We start from the raw sequence: 18,128 nt of genomic DNA, 5'->3' as shown, positions 1-18,128 counted from the left end.
GCCAAATATGGTTTATTAAGGGGTTCACATTTGCTGAATAAATGTTGGGAGAACACTAGGGGTAATTTGATAAAAGCCCTGAAAGAAGCCATTTTTTCTGCCTAACAAAATGGATGTCTGTGAGTGTGCCGCACACACCAATAACAAAGATTGTTTCAACAGGAAACGCCAGGGCATCGAAGGCCACGGGAGAACAGTAGACAAAAGAAACTACGTACTTTACTATCTGACAATAACCTCGAAATCTGTTTCTCTTTACAGAGAACATGCAGGATTGGGAGACAGGGCAAAATGTGCCCACTAAAATAATGGTTATGGATGAATTTGGCTAACTGTCCTGGCCTGGGTTATTAGAGTGGCAGAAAGGTGCTACACCTGCGCAGCGCATAACTTAAAATTTTCCTTTTATAGAATGTCAGGAAGGATTGGATCAAACAGAACTAATTCTGTTCCAAATGTATAAATATTGTGTGGACATGAGGACAGGGGTTGAGTGTTTTTCAGGGTAAAAGGACCCCGAGTGCTATTAAGTGAGCAAGAAATTATCCGGAGATAATGTTTCAGGTTGTTGATTCCACAGGTCACACCAAAGGGGAGCGGTCAAGCGGTCACTAACAAAATACTTAAGGTCTCCATTCACAGGTGACAGTTCACTCCAGTGGGGGTGCGGTCGTGATTTAAGGGAAAACCTTATAAGGATCAGAAAATGGTTGGAGAGTGTGACACCTGGGTCCAAGCCTCTCACCTACACCAACAGGCCACAACCATCCCATAGTCCATGGGGCGAACGAGATGATCAACACGCCTGGAGGAGGATGTGAACCAACTAATGGTTTAAGAATGTGGTTTTGTGATTATTTTGAGGATTTGATTCGATTAAATCAAAATAGGGCTTAGTATTGATATACACTAGATCAAAAGATTTGATTGGTTACTTATTCATTAGGAAATATTTAAGGAAAATGTTTTTGGGGAAGAGAAGATCTATTAATTAATGTAAATTATAGGGATAATTGTTGAAGCTTATTAAGTAGAACCACAGCATATTTGAATTAAAAGTTAAAGGTAAAAGAACACAGAACGTCCGTGGGGCGAACGAGATGATCAACACAACTGATGGTTTAAGTTTAACAGAAGAATCTGTTTTGTGATGATTTTGTTTGATTGAATCAAACTAGGTATTGATTTGATTGTAAATGTAGAAAATATATTGATTGTGTCCGTAATGGAAATATTAGAGTTAATATTGAACAACTGCATTGGTTAGAAGAATGGATAAAATATAAAACCTTTTCTGGATAGATTTTATTAAATATGGTGTTAAATAGAGCTTACTAAGTAAAACCATTGGCTGAATCGAGTTAAAAGTTAAGAAAATATGGTTAGGAAAATGGAGGCGATGTATGGAAATGGGCGTGGACTGATGGTAAATGGATAAGATTGGTTAATCTTTGGGGGGTTGGGGGTACTGTACTACCAATTTCAGCGATAGGATTATCAATATTGTTATGTTTACCATGCATTATAGTGTGTTTCCAGCTCAGTACAGAGACTGGTTAAAGCTGGGAGTCTGTTCAATTGGATGAACAAAATATGATGATACAAGTAGTGGGAGCTACTGTGACATGTGTTAAAGTGTATGTTTCCTTTTCTTTTTCTTTATTTCTATGAATGTTTTTGATATGAATAGAAGGTTAAAAGCTGTGGTTATCCGCTATGTGTTGACGTACAAGGAGAGGGGTCGAAATGAGGGATTTTATTCTACTTTTATTTCTTCGTATTTCTTAGCCTGTTGAAATGCCATGTGTTAAATTGATGTGTTTCCTACTTAAACTATACACTATTTCTTGTTTATACTGAGGTGACTGAGGGTCCGACCTAGGTCGGGAGTGCAATAACAGTGCTTATTCATTCAGCCCGGCCGCAGATAAAGTCTTTACTTGCTTGCTAATACTTAAGGGACTATCCCCACAAAAACAGCCTAAGCTTTTTACTTTTCCAAATGTTATTTCACAAATGTTTAAGAGAGTGGTCAGTGAAAACCAGAGATGAAGAGTATAAGTGTGATGATATGACTTAAAATTTGTCTTATTGTTTATTATTGTGATTATGGGTAATCATAATGATAAAAAGTGAGGAGTTGTGGTGGCAATTTTAATGATATTCATTGATCTTTAGTAAAATATAGATGATTCAAATAATGTCACATGTGTGTCTCTCACTTGTAGTGAGAGAAGATTCTGTTTATGTACCTGGGGAGGCAGAAGGGGGAGACACTCCAGAGAACAGACGAACAAGGACCTCTGACCTAGATGTCAGAAGGCCATTTGGTGCAGGGGAGCTTAGTGGGCCAACTAGTGACGTCTATGGAAAACTACTGGGAGGAAGGCTCTGGGGGGAAGAAGGCCTTGAAACTAAGATAAAAGCTAGTTCAGTCTGTCTGGGGGTGTGTCACTCTTCTGCACAGGGTAACAACTGTGTATTAGACTGCTCCTATTCTTGCAAGAATAAATACTTCTATTTTATATAATTTGACTCTGAGTGTCTCTTACGCAGTGATGTTTGTTTGAGATGAATTTTTGCCACAACACCAGATCAAGAGAAACGGCAAGGCCCTTCTCCCCCAACCAGGAGTGGGACAATGGGGTTGACCTGGATAGGCAGCTCCGGTTCCCCACGGAGATAACCACCACATCTCTCCGGCCAGACATAGTGGTGTGGTCAACCAAGGCGAGAGCGACGCACCTCATTGAGCTCACTGTACCACTGGAGGAGGGGATCGAGGCCGCCTTCGAACGGAAGAAGGCCAAGTACTCAGAGCTCGCTGCCGAGTGTCAGGAGGCTGGCTGGAAGACGACCATCCACCCAGTGGAGGTCGGATGCCGAGGTTTCCTTGGAGTATCAACCATACGCCTCTTGAGGGAAGCAGGAGTGGCCGGAGGGAGGCTAAGGAGGGCAACAAAGGATCTGGCAGAGGAGGCAGAGAAAGGTAGTTTTTGGCTCTGGCTGAGGAGGAAAGATAGGTGTTGGGGGAAGAACATCTAACCCCAGATAACAGCAGCAGGGAGAACAGCTATCAGCTGCAGGGGGTGACAGGGAGACGTCCCTGTCAGTGCTCCGCCACCAGGAGACGTCCCAGATTTAAAGGAGCGAAACGTCGGTGAATGGTGGTTTCTGGCTGATGACCCTGCAGCTGACCCATGGGCACTGGAGGAGGTGCGACAGGCACTAATGCCCAGCAGGTGGTAACATCTTCCTGTGCAATTACAGTTTGATTTTTTTTAAAAATTGAATGAGTATGATTCGCTAAATAAAATTGACGATACTCACGTTTTGGCTTAAGCTCTTCACATGTTTATCTGATCCAATTTGATAGGAGGTGCTGTGTCGAAAAACGAGGGGTCTGAGAATGCGGGACTCTGGGTGGGGGACTGTAGCTGCAGGCTCCGAGTCTGCATACTACTCGCCTGGTGTGCGGCCGCTGCCCGCTGGTCAAACTGTGCAGCCTCTCTTGCTCAACCCGTAAATAAATGCATCGATCTGAAAGTTTTGTTTGAGTTCTTAAATGGTCTAGTGGTAGAGCTTATGCCAAACGTGTCAGAGGTTATGGGTTTTAATCTGCATTTGTATAGTTTTTTTTCTCTCATCAAAACTGAATATGTTCATCAGTGGTTAAAGTCTATATCAAGCAGGGACACGTTTCTGTGCATTTTATTTTGTGATTTCACCAAAATGAATAGAGAGTCTCCGCAACGGCGATAGATCCATGCAACTGATCGCCGCGGCAATGAGCGCTCTACTTGATTCGAAAAGTGGTCGGGGACAATATCGATCCTGAGAAAATGTGGTGGGACACGACTTCACTGGATCTAAACAAATCAATCTAACCATAGATGTGACCAGTAGTGGCTTTCTTAGTCTATTTAAAATAGTTTTGCAAGGGTTCTTGGAAAAAAATATTATTTTTTTAACAAAAAAGTCATAACTTCCCATCTGTCTCCACAGCGCTTCTTAGCTTAGCTTCCAAACAAGATGGCGGATATTGATTTAGTTTCTCAGAAAGTGAAGCCCCACCCACTGATCCCTAATAGGTCTGTAGCGTGAGTGGGTCCCACCCCCTGGACAAATGAGGATCTAGTGTTTGTAGTCTCAACCAGAGTCCGTCTATGGAGAGTCTTGGCACTTCCTATTAGCCCCGTTGTATATCATCTTGGTTGCAGTTCCATTAGAATTCCACTGGAGGTGATTGCGGGCGAGTGCAGAATGAATGGGAGTCTAAGGAGCTAGACGGCTAAATGTATACCTTTCTCCTCCTTGTCGTAGATTTTATTGTTGATTCCGCAAGTTCAATATAGACTATAGACCAAAAATGCAATTTTCAGCTGAGTGTATTATCTTAGCCCGAACCCCCCCCCCTTTTGATTGCAACTTTCAAATTACTTGACAAAAAATTACATCCTGAGAAAAGTGGATTTCTGGAGGTGAAACCCTTTTTACAGTCTGATCTGGATCTCAACTCCGAAAATGTCAGATCAAATTTTTAAAAGAGGGGCTATCTTTATAAATAAACCACAGATTTTAGTTTTAAACAACTACATTGTCGACTGAAAAACTATTAAAACTACATTTCGTGACACAATAACAGTAGTATTTTTAAATTTCGCGGCTTTTCTCATCTGAACGTTACTATTATTATTTATATCATGACCAAATACAACCAGAAACAAATGTTCAGTCTTGCTTGTGAAAGATAATTCATCGAGACTTGTTTTCAATTGTGTGGCGATTTGTACAGCCCCAAGCAGGCACGAAACTCATATGGGTTGGCCAGAAGGTGGGCGGGGTTAGGATTTCCCAAGATTTTCCAAGATGGCGCCGCCCATACCCCCCATAAACGGCTTCAAACCCGTTCTTCAGAAAGTCTATGGGTGACGTCACAGATGCTTTGTCCATATTTTTTACAGTCTATGGTGAAACCCCATAGACTCCCATTCATTCTACACTCGCCTGCGAGCGCCCCCGCATGGACAGAGACGTGTTACTGCAGCCCATCCAGAAACCGGAAGTAACCAGACAATGCCAATTCTCCCCTTATTAGACATTCTCTGTCTCAACCCATATACAAAGAAATGGGACTTCCTGCTTATAATGAAGCAAAATGACGATTTTTACGTCATTATAAGCAGGAACTGCAAAGCTCAAATCCTTATTTCTCCCATCTCAGGGGAAAATGAGGGAATAATGCATGACCATTTTAAAATATGACTGGATGTCTAACAATACAAAGCTTAATGCAAATGGGTGAAGTGCACCTTTAAAATAAAATTGCATTGGACATTCATTCTCTGAACTGTTATTTCCTATTTTTTGTGTACATTAATGTTCTCTTTCAGTATAGGCAATAAGTTTTTTTTAAATGTAAAAATGTAGAAAGCTTTGTGTGATGGGTAGGTTTAAGGTTATGGTTAGTGTAAGGGGAGAAAATATACAGTTTGTACAGTATAAAAATCCTTAAGCCTAAGTCCTTTACAAAGATAGTGAACCAGACGTGTGTGTGTTTATTTGATTTATGAGGACACAAATGTGTATAATGATATGAGTATTATTACACTGCATTACAACGTAATGGTGGTTTTTAAGAATTTCCTGAGTAGACTCGTAATTAAAATGGCGTAAAAAACATTAACAATGTTATATTAAAATTGTAAAAATGCAGAAGGTTTTCTGTGATGGGTACAATACCATGTCAGTTATAACTGAAGGCTATAAAACTATTGTTATAGAAATTTATATGCAAAATATCATGCAAATATCTGGGATATCTAAGAGTTTCTGTTTGCAGATCTTTGCTCCACCCTCAAAAGGCAATATTACACTCCTATCACTTCTGCAGTGTATAGGGTGGATTCATGGGGGGTAGTGATGGCGCAGTGCTGTGAGACACCTATGTGTCCCTGAGCAAGACACTTAACCCCTAGTGGCTCCAGCGGTGTGCGATCTCTGACATTTATAGCAATTGTAAGTCGCTTTGGATAAATGCGTCAGCTAAATGAATAAATGTGAATTCATTTAATGCATACATATAGCTGATTATTCTTGCTTTCCAGTTACAGAACCGGTAAGGAGCGTCTTTGACCTCACACAAGACACTGTGGAAGCTGATAAATGCAAGAAACTGCTGGATAAAACAATCTTTTTCAAATTACCCCCGAGAGATTAATGAATTAGAATCAATTTATCTGGAATAGCACACCCAATCTGGATTTCTTTGTTTTTTTTTCCAGAAATAGCACTCAACTCCCTGCAAGAGTCTTGAGGATCAGACTTTCTGTCGCTACAGAGATCTTTATGCTTGTATTTCTGTGTAAGTAACCAATATTTATTCTGCTAATTATGAGAGAAAATCTGCTGAATGATTGTAAACTCGTGAATGTGATCTGAGAGTAGTAGGCCTACACTCTTGTTGGCAGCTGAAATTAACCATGTCAAATTAGCTTGAATATTGAATAAATAAACAAACAAAGTGTATCAGATCAGTAGAATTTTATGAATAACAGGCTTTCCAATTCTGTAGAATTCACCAATGAGAAAACAAGATGATTCAACTGAAGTTTGCCTGTTTTATGGCTTGTTCTTGGTTTTGCATTTAGCAGTTTTTTTTTGTATGTTTTACATAAAAATATCTTTTGCACTAATATGCTCTAATATGATATAATAGTGCACTATTGTTGAAGTAAACCAGACATTCCAACACCGAATGTAGATTTTCAAAGTAAAATATCTGGCTGTAGAAGTGTTTTTCAGAGAAACGAGTTTGTGAACTCAGCATGTTTCCTAAATATCTGCAAACATATTATGGTATTTTTATGCTTTATTTGAGTGAAAAATGTACATACAGCACCTTTAAGAACTGACAAACTGATTGACAAATGCCATTTTACCGACATAATCAATGTTATTCACATCACCTGTCAGTGGTTTTAACATGTATACGGTATATATACACCTTACAGTATATGTATACACACACACACACACATATATATATATATATATATATATGTGTGTGTGTGTGTGTGTGTATACATATACTGTATATATATATATATATATATGTCATTTCATGCCAAAAAAATTTATTTAGAGCAATTTATTGTTACACATTTCAGGTAATAGGAATCTGACTACTTTTGAACTAACATGTTTGTCACATTGATTTGGACAATCTTATATTTATATAAAATACAAAAGAAAAAGAAAACTTATTCCATTCTCTATGTTACATCAAAAAAGTTAGGCTGAAAAATACACACTTTGTCTTGCCACCTAAGACAGGAACGACAAAGTTTTTAAAGGACACACCCTCGATATTGTCAATCTGGTTCAGTTTGTTTTCCAGCGATTGAGCTTTCATTCTCCTCATCTTCTAAGGACAGCAGCACGCAAGACATTTCTGCAATAAGAGTACATCAATTTTCAAAGATAAAGGTACGTGTTACAGTTTCAATTGCTTTTTATCCCTATGCCTCTACTAAATCGATTGCTTTACTTTTGTGATGCAGAGTCAGAGGCGTTCGGATCCCTGTGCAGATACTTTATTGAAACACAAGAATAACCGGGCAGAGAAGACACAGTAATGATAAATATAGAGGGACTGTCCAGAACTCGGAGTAGTTACCAGGCAAGGGTCATAGGCAGGCAGCAAACGTTCTAAGAGTCCTTGGGAACAGGCTTGGGTCGAGGAAACCAGGAATACCAGAGATTATCAGTAGATCGCTCAGAGTTGCACGCCGTGGGAGAAACAAGACTTTGGGGGGAACAAAGGGTAGTGAGGTCCAGATAAAGGGGAGTTGAGTGAGAACAGGTGGCAGTGATGATGGGAATGAGACAGGGATGGAAGGAGATGAGTGATGACGGGAGAGATGGGAAGTGGAGTCCTAGAACTCAGGAGAGTGTGATCTGGAGAGGCCAGGAGGAGGCGTCGCGGAGCGCATCGTGACAAATTTACATTATACACACATTCAGTTGTTTTCTCTTGTTTATGAATGTATTGTTTTTGCCAACCAAAGCATATATGTGTATATGCATTTTTCATAAAGACATACAAATTGTTAACACCCATGATGTTTAAAACAGCTGTATTTCTCTTCCACATGCTTTTTAGGGACGTTCTCCTAGAAGAAGATAATTCAATTCAACTCACCTCAAACTCTGACTAAAGCTTGAAGCATTAGTCTTTATACAAGGTACATTTTGGGATTTTCAACTTTATGCTTTAACGCTATATATTTGAGGGCTGATTGATTTGCCTCATTGAATGTTTTCAAATATTATTTTAAATTGTGTTAATTCCTTCTTTTTTTTCTCACACAGTCCTCCATCATGGTGAAAGGTAGGCCTACACTGAATGAACTGTCCCAGCTGAAAGGATCAGGCTTCGGTCAGCCGTGGCCACCGAGACATGGCCTAAATCTGTTGTACTGGTTTGCTCATGAATACATAGACCTCAGTAATAGGAATATTGTCTCCAACTATAGACCTCAAAATGGAGACTTTTGCTTCCACAAGTTTGAAAACAGAATTGATGAAGAAGAGGAGGATCATCTCTTGCCCAATCAGAATCTCCCATACTTTGAAGGGGGCAACCTGAATTATTCAGGAGCAGACAAGCTCCCAAATTATGTCAAGGAAAATTTCAGCCGCAATGGGCGTATTCCTGACAGTAACAAAGACCGGGTTATCGTGTGTCTGGACGCCAATGGCAGCTTCAACAGGGTGTTTGTGACTGAACACATCGACTCAAAACGATTCGACAACAGCAAAACCTTCCGTGTGAGTCAGGGCCTCCTCCAGATCATTAAGGACAAGAGTCGAGATCAGTATCTCTCCGAGCTCTCCAACACTGGAGAGAATATATTTTTTGCAGAGCAGTGTCATTATGAGACGGCACCTGAAAACAAATCCTCCTGGTGGTGTGCCATTCTTTAAAAAGAAATATCTGCTTACCAATAACCTGCTGTCATTTTATCCATGATTATTATAAGTAGGCTATAAACATTATAATAATTTATATAGAACTGATTCAAGTGTCAATTACTGATAAACGATTTAGAAAATTATGCTTCACGAAGATTCGAAACCAAACCAGTGTGAAACTTGTTTACTATAGAGACGCAGCGCGCAACACTGTATCAAACACTGTATCAAACACTGTATCAAACTGACAAATTCACAAGATTTCAGCGAACGAGGCTGCTGTTTTGAAAGGTCAGCAGTTTTACGATGGGCTAACAACTGATATCAGATCATTTTTATGATATATTAAGTTAAAGTTGATTAGATGTTGATTAGAATGCGTTTACATGACTTTAACCAGCAGATGTCCTTGAGTTTCGAGCTATTATTTTTTGAAGAAATTGATTCAATTGATTCAAAGTTTTTTGTTTTTTTAAGCCTCACTTCTCCCACCACCATTATTCAAGTTCTCTCTCTCTTGTTATAATCATATAGGCTACATGTAGTTTCTCTGGCTTGGTCTCATATAAAGTTGCTTTGGAAACTCACGCTTTGAACTGTTTCTTATTGTTTGTGTAAATGAACCTCTTTTTCAGTATGCATTATCAGAAAGGTGCAAATAATGTGAGTGAGACTGGGGCTGTTTGGCACAAGCTTCATGCTTATTGAATATCTCTAGCAGAAAAAAACAAAACAAAGCTGCCCAACCAGTGTCATAAAATACTTTTTCCTGAAGTTTGTTCATCCATAAATGCACTTATACTGTGCCTGTGTCAACTGACCTCGCTTTAAAAAGTCAAGTTTATTAATGAAAGCAACACAGAGAGGTTATTAATAATGACTATTATGATTTATTTATATGATTAATTTGAGCAAATAACTTTTTTTAATCACTTAAACAGTAGACTGGCACATGACATGGTTAACTTCTGGATAGTTCCTGGCGTTATATTTGGCCTCGGTCTGCACCTATATATAGCCTCGGTCTGCACCTATATATCGACTCTCCAACTCATTGTGGGGGGCATATACTGGACTTAGTCTGTTGTTCTGGTGTTATCCCCTCTGCCTGTAAAACTCACTCTGTTGCCTTTTTAGATCATATGCTTATTACTTTTAACATCACCCTCCCGCTATCTAAACTGACCCTCCCTCGTACCATTTCCTTCAGGAATATCAAGGACATTAACACTGTTACCTTTGCATCTGATATCAATAATTTTCCAAGTGTACCTGCTTGTTGTTCACCAGATGAATTAGTTTCTTACTATAACAAAAATCTTCACACTCTCTTGGACACCCATGCTCCTATGAGATTCAGATCAGTCTCCTTTACCCGCTCAGCACCCTGGTTCACTCCTGCCCTACGCCTTCTGAAATCTCAGGGCCGTCAGCTGGAGCGTCTTGCTAACAGAACTGGACTCACCATTCATAAAATATGTACATGGAACATGTCAATTTGTATAAGGATTCCCTCTCTTCAGCTAAATCTGCATATTACTCTCACTTAATCCACTCTAATCATCATAATTCTAAAACCCTGTTCTCCCTCCTCACCTCCATCACAAAACCTCCTGATTCTCTTACCTACCATATGCAATCCCAAGACTTTTGCAATAAACTTATGTCCTTTTTTGTTTCTAAAATTAAAGACATCCATAAACACCTGACCTCCTCTGGAGCTGCAGCTTCTGGAGGCAACTATAACACCCCTTATCCATCCCAAATTACTACTTTTTCAAGTTTCGACCTTCCCTCTGTTACAGCCATTTCGGACATTATTCATAAATCTAAACCCTGCACATGTCAGCTCGATCCACTTCCCTCCACCCTGGTTAAATCCTGCTGCTCTTCACTTGCCCCTCTCATCACTGAGATTATCCACTCCTCTCTAAGTTCCGGTTCAGTCCCCCCTTCACTCAAAATTGCCCCGGTCACACCCATTCTGAAAAAACCTGGTCTGGACCCCACTAATTTTAGCAATTTTCGTCCCATATCTAACTTAACCTTCATATCCAAAATTCTGGAAAAAACAGTCGCTTCTCAACTTCATAACCACCTCATGTCGAATAGCATCTACGAGCAGTTTCAATCTGGCTTTCGTCCCCTTCATAGAACTGAAACCGCACTCATTAAAATTTCAGATGACCTTCTTATGGCTTCTGATTCTGGGTTACTTTCAATTCTCATTCTTCTGGACCTCACAGCAGCTTTTGACACCATTTCTCATCCCACCCTTCTCAGTCGCTTATCATCTATTGGTATCACCCACACTCCCATAGCCTGGTTTACTTCATACATTTCTGATCACACACAGTTCATACACCTAAAAACCCAGAAATCCGTTACCTTCCCCGTTTCCACTGGAGTGCCCCAAGGCTCTGTATTGGGGCCTCTCCTTTTTATTATATACATCCTCCCTCTTGGTCACATCCTCTGTAAACATAACATTAAATTTCATTGCTACGCGGACAACACCCAGCTCTACCTCTCTACTAAACCATCTTCTTTACTCCCACCAACCTCTTACCCTCTGTCTCCAAGAAATTCATTCTTGGTTTTCATCCAACTTTCTCAAACTGAACAGTTCAAAAACCGAAGTCCTCTTGGTGGGCACACCTCACACCCTCTTCAAAGCTAATAACGTGTCCATTACCATTGATAACTCAACTTTCCTTCCCTCCCCTCAGGTTAAGAGTCTGGGTGTCGTCCTTGACAGCACATTATCTTTCCACTCTCAAATTAATAGCATCACCCGGTCAGTCTATTTCCACCTGCGTAACATTTCCCGCCTCCGTCCCTCTCTTACTCCCAAAACCACCGCCATCCTGGTTCACAGCCTCATCACATCTCGGTTAGATTACTGCAACTCACTCCGGTTTGGCCTCCCTAATAAGTCGCTCCAGAAGTTGCAGCTCCAGAACTCTGCTGCACGCCTGATTACTCAGCCCCCATTTTTCATCATATCACTCCCATCTTGCAAAAACTTCACTGGCTTCCTGTCAAACAGAGGATCATCTTTAAAATACTTCTCAGCAGTTCATAACATGGCTCCTCCATATATCTCAGATCTTCTCCATTTAAACATACCTACTCGTTCATTCCGATCCTCTCCCACCTGCCAGCTTTCTGTTCCCCCTGCTCGTCTTGTCACAATGGGGAGCAGGGCGTTTAGTCGCTCTGCACCACATCTTTGGAATTCTCTCCCTCCAGATCTTCGTACCATGGACTCACTTAATCTTTTCCAAACTCAAAACTCTGTTGTTTAGACAATCATATTCCACCTGACCCATATCACTTTAATGTTGTCTTGCCAATTTTATTGATTACTGTTTTAATGTTTTTTAATCTGCTTTGTACAGTGTCCTTGGGTGTCCTGATAAGGCGCTTTAAATAAAATGTATTATTATTATTATTATTTGTATGTTTGAATAATTAATCAAGTCCTCTATGAATGATTCTTACCCTTCTCTCTATTTGCCAACCAAATATTTCCCAGTGGAGTCACTCCTCCCCTGACACTGACATTAAACAGCATTAGTTTCTGTTAGCAGATCTTTGCACGACCCACACAAAGACATGTCAGAGTGCGAGCATCACTTCAACAAGGTGAGGTGGACTCATTTTCTAAAAAGTTAATATAGCAGATTTTTTTAAAGTGATCAGCAGATATGTTTTATCAAAACTCTTAATGTTCTTTTATGATCATCTGGTTTTTACATGTGCAATTTTTCTGTAACTGTGTATTTCATTTTGAAAAAATCATTACAGACCTTTTCTCTAGCTACAAGTGCACAATAGGAGTAAAACCAGTATATTCTTTACACTATCAGAACAAAACAAAAAAGGTACAAAAGCTGTGACTGGGGCAGTATCCTTTCAAAAGGTACAATTCAGCTATTAATATGCACCCAGCAGTAAATGAGATATAAAATAATATTTTTGAAAAGATACTGCCCCAGTGATAGCTTTTGTAAAAAAAATTACTGAGAGTGAATATTTTGTTTTTTCAGCAGGATTGTCAGGAACACGATGAGAACTCTGTATAATTTGTCTGATCTGAGAGAGTCCAGGTTTGGTCGGTCTTCTCCCAGACACGGACTGAACTTGCTGTGGTGGTTTGTTGATGAATGTGTTGATATTGACTCCAATGGTTTTATAATTGCACTCTGCAACCCTGAAAATAGAGATTTTGACTTTTGTCTATTCCATAATAGGGAAAGACTTCTTCCTTACTCTTATTTCCCGTACTATGAGGTGGGCAACCTGAAAAAGAGTGACTCACTGCCTGGTTATGTCACGGAGAAATACACAGGATGGTCAGATGAAAGCAATACTGATCGCATCATTGTTTCCTTTGACTCAGGGTCCAACAGGTTTGACAGCATTTATGTGACACAGCACTCAGGTGTGCTGAACTTTGACCAGAATCACACTTACTGTATTAGCATTGAACTTCTGAAGGAAATTAAAAATTTGAACCGTGCAGAATTCCTCAGTCAAACTATGAATGATCAGTCACTGCAGGGTCAAATGTCACACCAAACTACTCGGGATGTCTGCGCTTTGCTTTTTGTTTTTTTGCTGGTCATTTTTGCCTGTCTGTTGGTATTTTTTATGGGGAAAAAAATTGTTTGATATACAGCTATTTGTTAGTCTAGCAAATTTTGAAAGCATTATGTTCGAAAAATCATAAATTCTTGTCTTTACATATTTACAATATGATGGTTGCAATGATGAAAACAAATAGTCAAAAGGGACCACATGTAAAACTTTAAGATCTGATATTAATCTGAATAGTCACTATAACTTTGCATCCTCGCACTGTCTCACTAGTTATTGTGATTAAGCTTCTCTAGTTCCCTTTCAGTCGATAACGTCGGACGTAGTCGACGCCGACTGAAATGGGATCTCACTAGAGAGCCTGTCTTCTTCGAGTACTATTGAACGAGCCAATGTAATTGGCGTGCGTGATTCGCATCACACACTCCGCCCCCGCGGCGCGGGTATAAATAAGGAAGTGGATGCACGCACTAGTTGCCTTTCGCTTCGGAGCCGATCGTTTGATGTCTCTGAGAGTGCTGTTGTCTACAACGAGCGAGTGTGTCGGTGTTCTTCAGGAAGACTCTCCCAGTGCTGGTGTTCTACAGCGCGAGTGCAGCGGTGATCGCGAGCTTTGAGCTCTCAACTGCTGTTTTAACAGCAACAAATTTCTAAATGTTTGTGTGTGTTGATGGCTGGTTAGAGGGCGGAAAAGTGAGTGCTTCACTGTTTCAGTTCTCTGTTCAGTGTTGCCGCGGTCATTCCCCTGTGTGCTCCGGCACTGGTGACGGTCCTATTTTCTGAAAGAGCAACACGGGTGCGTTTGCGTCTTTTTCAAGATGTCATTCCGCCCGTGCGTTTCTGGGTGCGGTCGTTCCCTGTCTCTCTCTGATGGTCACAACTGTTGTGTCACGTGTTTGGGCTTACAGCACGCTGAGACAACTTTTGTGGACAGCTCATGTTTTCACTGTGGGAACATGACTGTCGCAGTGTTGAGGGCGAGACTCGCCTTCGTTCGCGGAGAGCGAGTCCCCATTACCATGCCCCACCCTCGGGTGCTGTGTGGGATGGGTGACCGGAGGATAGTGTTGGATGTCCCGCCCGGTAACCATTCCCTGTGGGCTCCTCACTCCTCCCTTCCACTGCAACCACTGGAGCCCCCTGTGTTGTCTGCTGGTCCATCTGTAATGGGTGGGCCAGCGGTTTCACTCGGGGCTCCCCTGGAGGACAGGACGCCGATTGCAGCATCGGAGGGTGAGCTGACTTCTAGAGATGATGACTCGGCTGCATTGTCTGTATCTTGGGGCGGGCCGCGCTGGTTCTCAGCTCGCCGCCCCAGTGGCTTTCTTTCCCGAAATGCATGGAGAGCTTATCAGGTGGTGAACAGCATCTTTCTCTGCCAGAAACTGCCTGAATAGCTTTTCCCCCTCATTACCCTTGATGGAGGAACGGTGAAGGGTTGCGAGGTGTCCCTCCATTGGAGCGGTCTGTCGACACAGGTGCACCTGTGTCCGGCGGCCGCTGCCTTTTGGGGGGATCCTCGTCTCCCCCCTAAGGCCTGTGAGTTTCGTCTGTTCTGACGGGCAGAGCTTACAAAGCCTGTGGGCAAGCCCCTTCCTCTTGCGTGCCATGGCGTTGCTGCAGGCTAGGGCACCCATGGCATGCACGAGGGTAATCCAGACCGTGCGCTCATAGGTGAGCACCGCACTGCATCCGACCTCACCCTCCGGGGTATGGGTGTCGTAGCGTGCGTGATCGGTCTGGCGATGTCCACCTTGGTGGTCCAGTAGCGCCTTCGTTGGCTCAGCCTGGTTGGTATGGCGGATGCGGACAAGGTTCGGTTCCTGGTCTCCCCAATTTCCCAGGTTGGGCTGGTCGGCGACGCGGTGGAGAACTGCATCAAACAGTTCTCTGCCGCTCAAGCGCAGTCGGAGGTCATCCGGCACATCCTGCCCCGGTGGCCAGCTGCTGCCTCCACCCACCGCCGGTGGCAGCTCCTCCGCCTGCTCGTCGCCGTGGGTGTTCTCCGGCCGCCGCTCCTGCTGGCCCTCCGCAGCAGCCTCCACCCAGGCCTCAGCATGGAGCCGGCCGCAGTAGAGACGCCCAGCCCGCTCCAGGCGCTGCCAAGCCAGGTGGCAAGCGACAGCGAAAGCATTCCGGAGCGGGCCGCCCAGGAATGGATGAGATGCTCTTGGAGTGGCACGATCACTCCCTCCCCCCGGGTGAGGGCCGGGTGGAGCCTTTGTTTGTGTGTGTGTCTGTTCCGCCGCTGGCTCCCTAAAAAAAAAAAAAAAAAAAAAAGCGGAGCAAGCGGTACCCACACTTCAAAGAGAGAGCAATTTCATCTGTTCCTGGGTCCCAAGAGGGCCAGTCTGGCGGGTGTGACCCTGTATAGCCTTACACCCCTCAGCTCCCCCTTGGTCGCCAGCAGGCAGCTTGGTGCGTTCGAGGACCCGGTCATCCGCCTTCTCACGCGCCCCCTGACGCTTGTGGAGACAGGTAAGTGTTGCACAGCACACTAACACCACTCTCTCTACTTTGCTGCCCCACCTCAGGCTCGGCTACCCCGCTCAAGTCAGTGATAGTCATCACATTAGGTGTTGAGCAGACGTGCTCCTGAAAATTCAGTGATATTCATCACACCGAGTGTTGAGCAGTGTTCCTGACTTGTGCGTGCTTATCTTATCCTGCTGGCGAAGGATTTGATATAGCCGCTCCTCCAGCCGGTACGAAGGCCAGTTGTAAACTCGTTCTTCGTGCTACTAGGGGGTGGGTCGTGACCATCTTGGCCCAAGATTGGTCTGCAGCTTTGACCTGAAAGACATGTGCTTCAGATCTCTACCTCCCGCACCGCAGGCCATCCTGTGTGTTGCGTCTAAGGGTGGAGTATCAGTACAGTGTCCTTCCCCTCGAGTGCTTCAGAGCCCGTTGGGTCGTCAGGTCAACTGGAAGAGAGTAGTCTCGCCCACGGGCTGAGTATCTCTTTCTTAGTTTTGGAGAGGTTCTCGGTCCAACATGTCTCTCCAATGAGAATGTGTTCAGCTGGTGTTGAAGTGAGAAAGGGTCCCACTGAAAGAACTTTCAGAGGCTCCTGGGGTATATGGTAGTCGCAGCCTTTGGCTTCCTCCATATGTGACCGCTTCAGCGCTAGCTTCACGATCGAGTCCCGAGGTGACCGTGGCAGAGCAGCTCACCCTGTGTGACTATAGTTCATCCCGGTCTGCTGCCAAACCCTCTTCAACAGAGGGGCCATGTACAAAGGGCGTGTTTTAACGGGGGCCTGGGCGACCCCCGACTACACGGGCATTCGTGCCTCGAGTTGTTAGACATTGCGACTGTTGCGCAAGCTTCCCCTGCATGTCACAAACTCACCCGTCACCTCCTCCTTGGAGTCAGACACTTCTGAGGGCGCCTTGTTCCACTCCTCCCGCTTACTCAATCGTGCCGCCGTCGAGCCTCACGACAGTTATAGCCAGGGCAGTGGAGACTCCATCCCCTGGGTCCGGCTGGGTCATGACCATTCCGGGGCCGCTCAGTTGCCCCCCCGGTTTTATTTTTCCGCCAGTGTTTGGGTAAACCGAGCGGACTACCCTTGGACAAACACTGGGTCTCAGCTGCCCCAGGGGCCCGCAGAAATGCGTTTAACCCCAGTGAGCCTTCTAAAAGTGACTGCGACTCATGGTCGCCTTGCGCCTGCTCAAGTCAGTGAGATCATCACACTTCATGTTGAGCAGAGTTGCTCCTGAAACTCAGTGAAGTTCATCGCACTCAGGTGTTGAGCAGCAATGCTCCTGTAGCTCAGTGAGTCCATCACAGGTAGCTCAGTGAATTCATCACACGCAGTGCTGAGCAGAAATGCTCCTGGTGCTCAGTGAAGTTCCTCGCACTCAAGTGTTGAGCAGAAATGCTCCTGAAGCTCAGTGAGTTTATCACACTCAGGTGTTGAGCAGTAATGCTCCTGAAGCTCAGTGAACTTGTCACACTCAAGTGCTGAGCAGAAATGCTCCTGTCGTTCAGTGAAATTCTTCGCACTCAAGTGTTGAGCAGAAATGCTCCTGAAGCTCAGTGAGTTTATCACACTCAGGTGTTGAGCAGGAATGCTCCTGAAGTTCAGTGAACTTGTCACACTCAAGTGCTGAGCAGAAATGCTCCTGTCGCTCAGTGAGGTTCTTCGTACTCAAGTGTTGAGCAGAAATGCTCCTGAAGCTCGGTGAGTTTATCACACTCAGGTGTTGAGCAGGAATGCTCCTGAAGCTCAGTGAACTTGTCACACCCAAGTGCTGAGCAGAAAATGCTCCTGAAGCCCAGTGATCTTCTCATGTTGTGTTGAGCAATGCTCCTGTCTTTTGCGCCCGTCACTTGCACCTACGTGCCAAGTCAGGAGAGGAACAGGTCTTCATAGTTGCCCCTTATTGGCCCAACTAGACCTGGCTCCCATCAACAGCCTTCCTGACTTCCCCGGAAAACTCTTCGGGGGCGGGGCTCGATGGCACACGCGTTCTTCCCCCGGGGATTCCGGGCGGTCTTACATCTGAACGCGGAGGTTCAGGTGGCTATCACAAGAATGTGTG

The 18,128-nt window shown here is 43.5% G+C and overlaps 1 protein-coding gene across 2 annotated transcripts; it reads left to right on the top strand.

Moving 5' to 3' along the window:
* The first annotated feature begins 7,428 nt into the window (after window positions 1-7,428).
* Window positions 7,429-9,563, top strand: LOC143753543 (uncharacterized). 2 transcript variants are annotated; one of them, XM_077245936.1, is made up of 2 exons: window positions 7,429-7,488; window positions 8,374-9,563. In XM_077245936.1, the coding sequence occupies exon 2, from the start codon at window positions 8,383-8,385 to the stop codon at window positions 8,986-8,988; it is 606 nt and encodes a 201-aa protein (XP_077102051.1). In that variant the 5' UTR covers window positions 7,429-7,488; window positions 8,374-8,382; the 3' UTR covers window positions 8,989-9,563. The 2 variants fall into 2 exon arrangements, with proteins under 2 accessions (XP_077102051.1, XP_077102052.1); XM_077245937.1 differs by lacking the exon at window positions 7,429-7,488 and adding an exon at window positions 8,225-8,246.
* Window positions 9,564-18,128: the final 8,565 nt, after the last annotated feature.

This window comes from Siphateles boraxobius, unplaced genomic scaffold (genome assembly GCF_051911475.1).
Source record: "Siphateles boraxobius isolate OS27281-9 unplaced genomic scaffold, OSU_SipBor_1 29, whole genome shotgun sequence".
Taxonomy (NCBI): Eukaryota; Metazoa; Chordata; class Actinopteri; order Cypriniformes; family Leuciscidae; genus Siphateles; species Siphateles boraxobius.
Note: the sequence above shows the minus strand (reverse complement) of the source record. Positions and strands in the feature narration are given on the sequence as shown.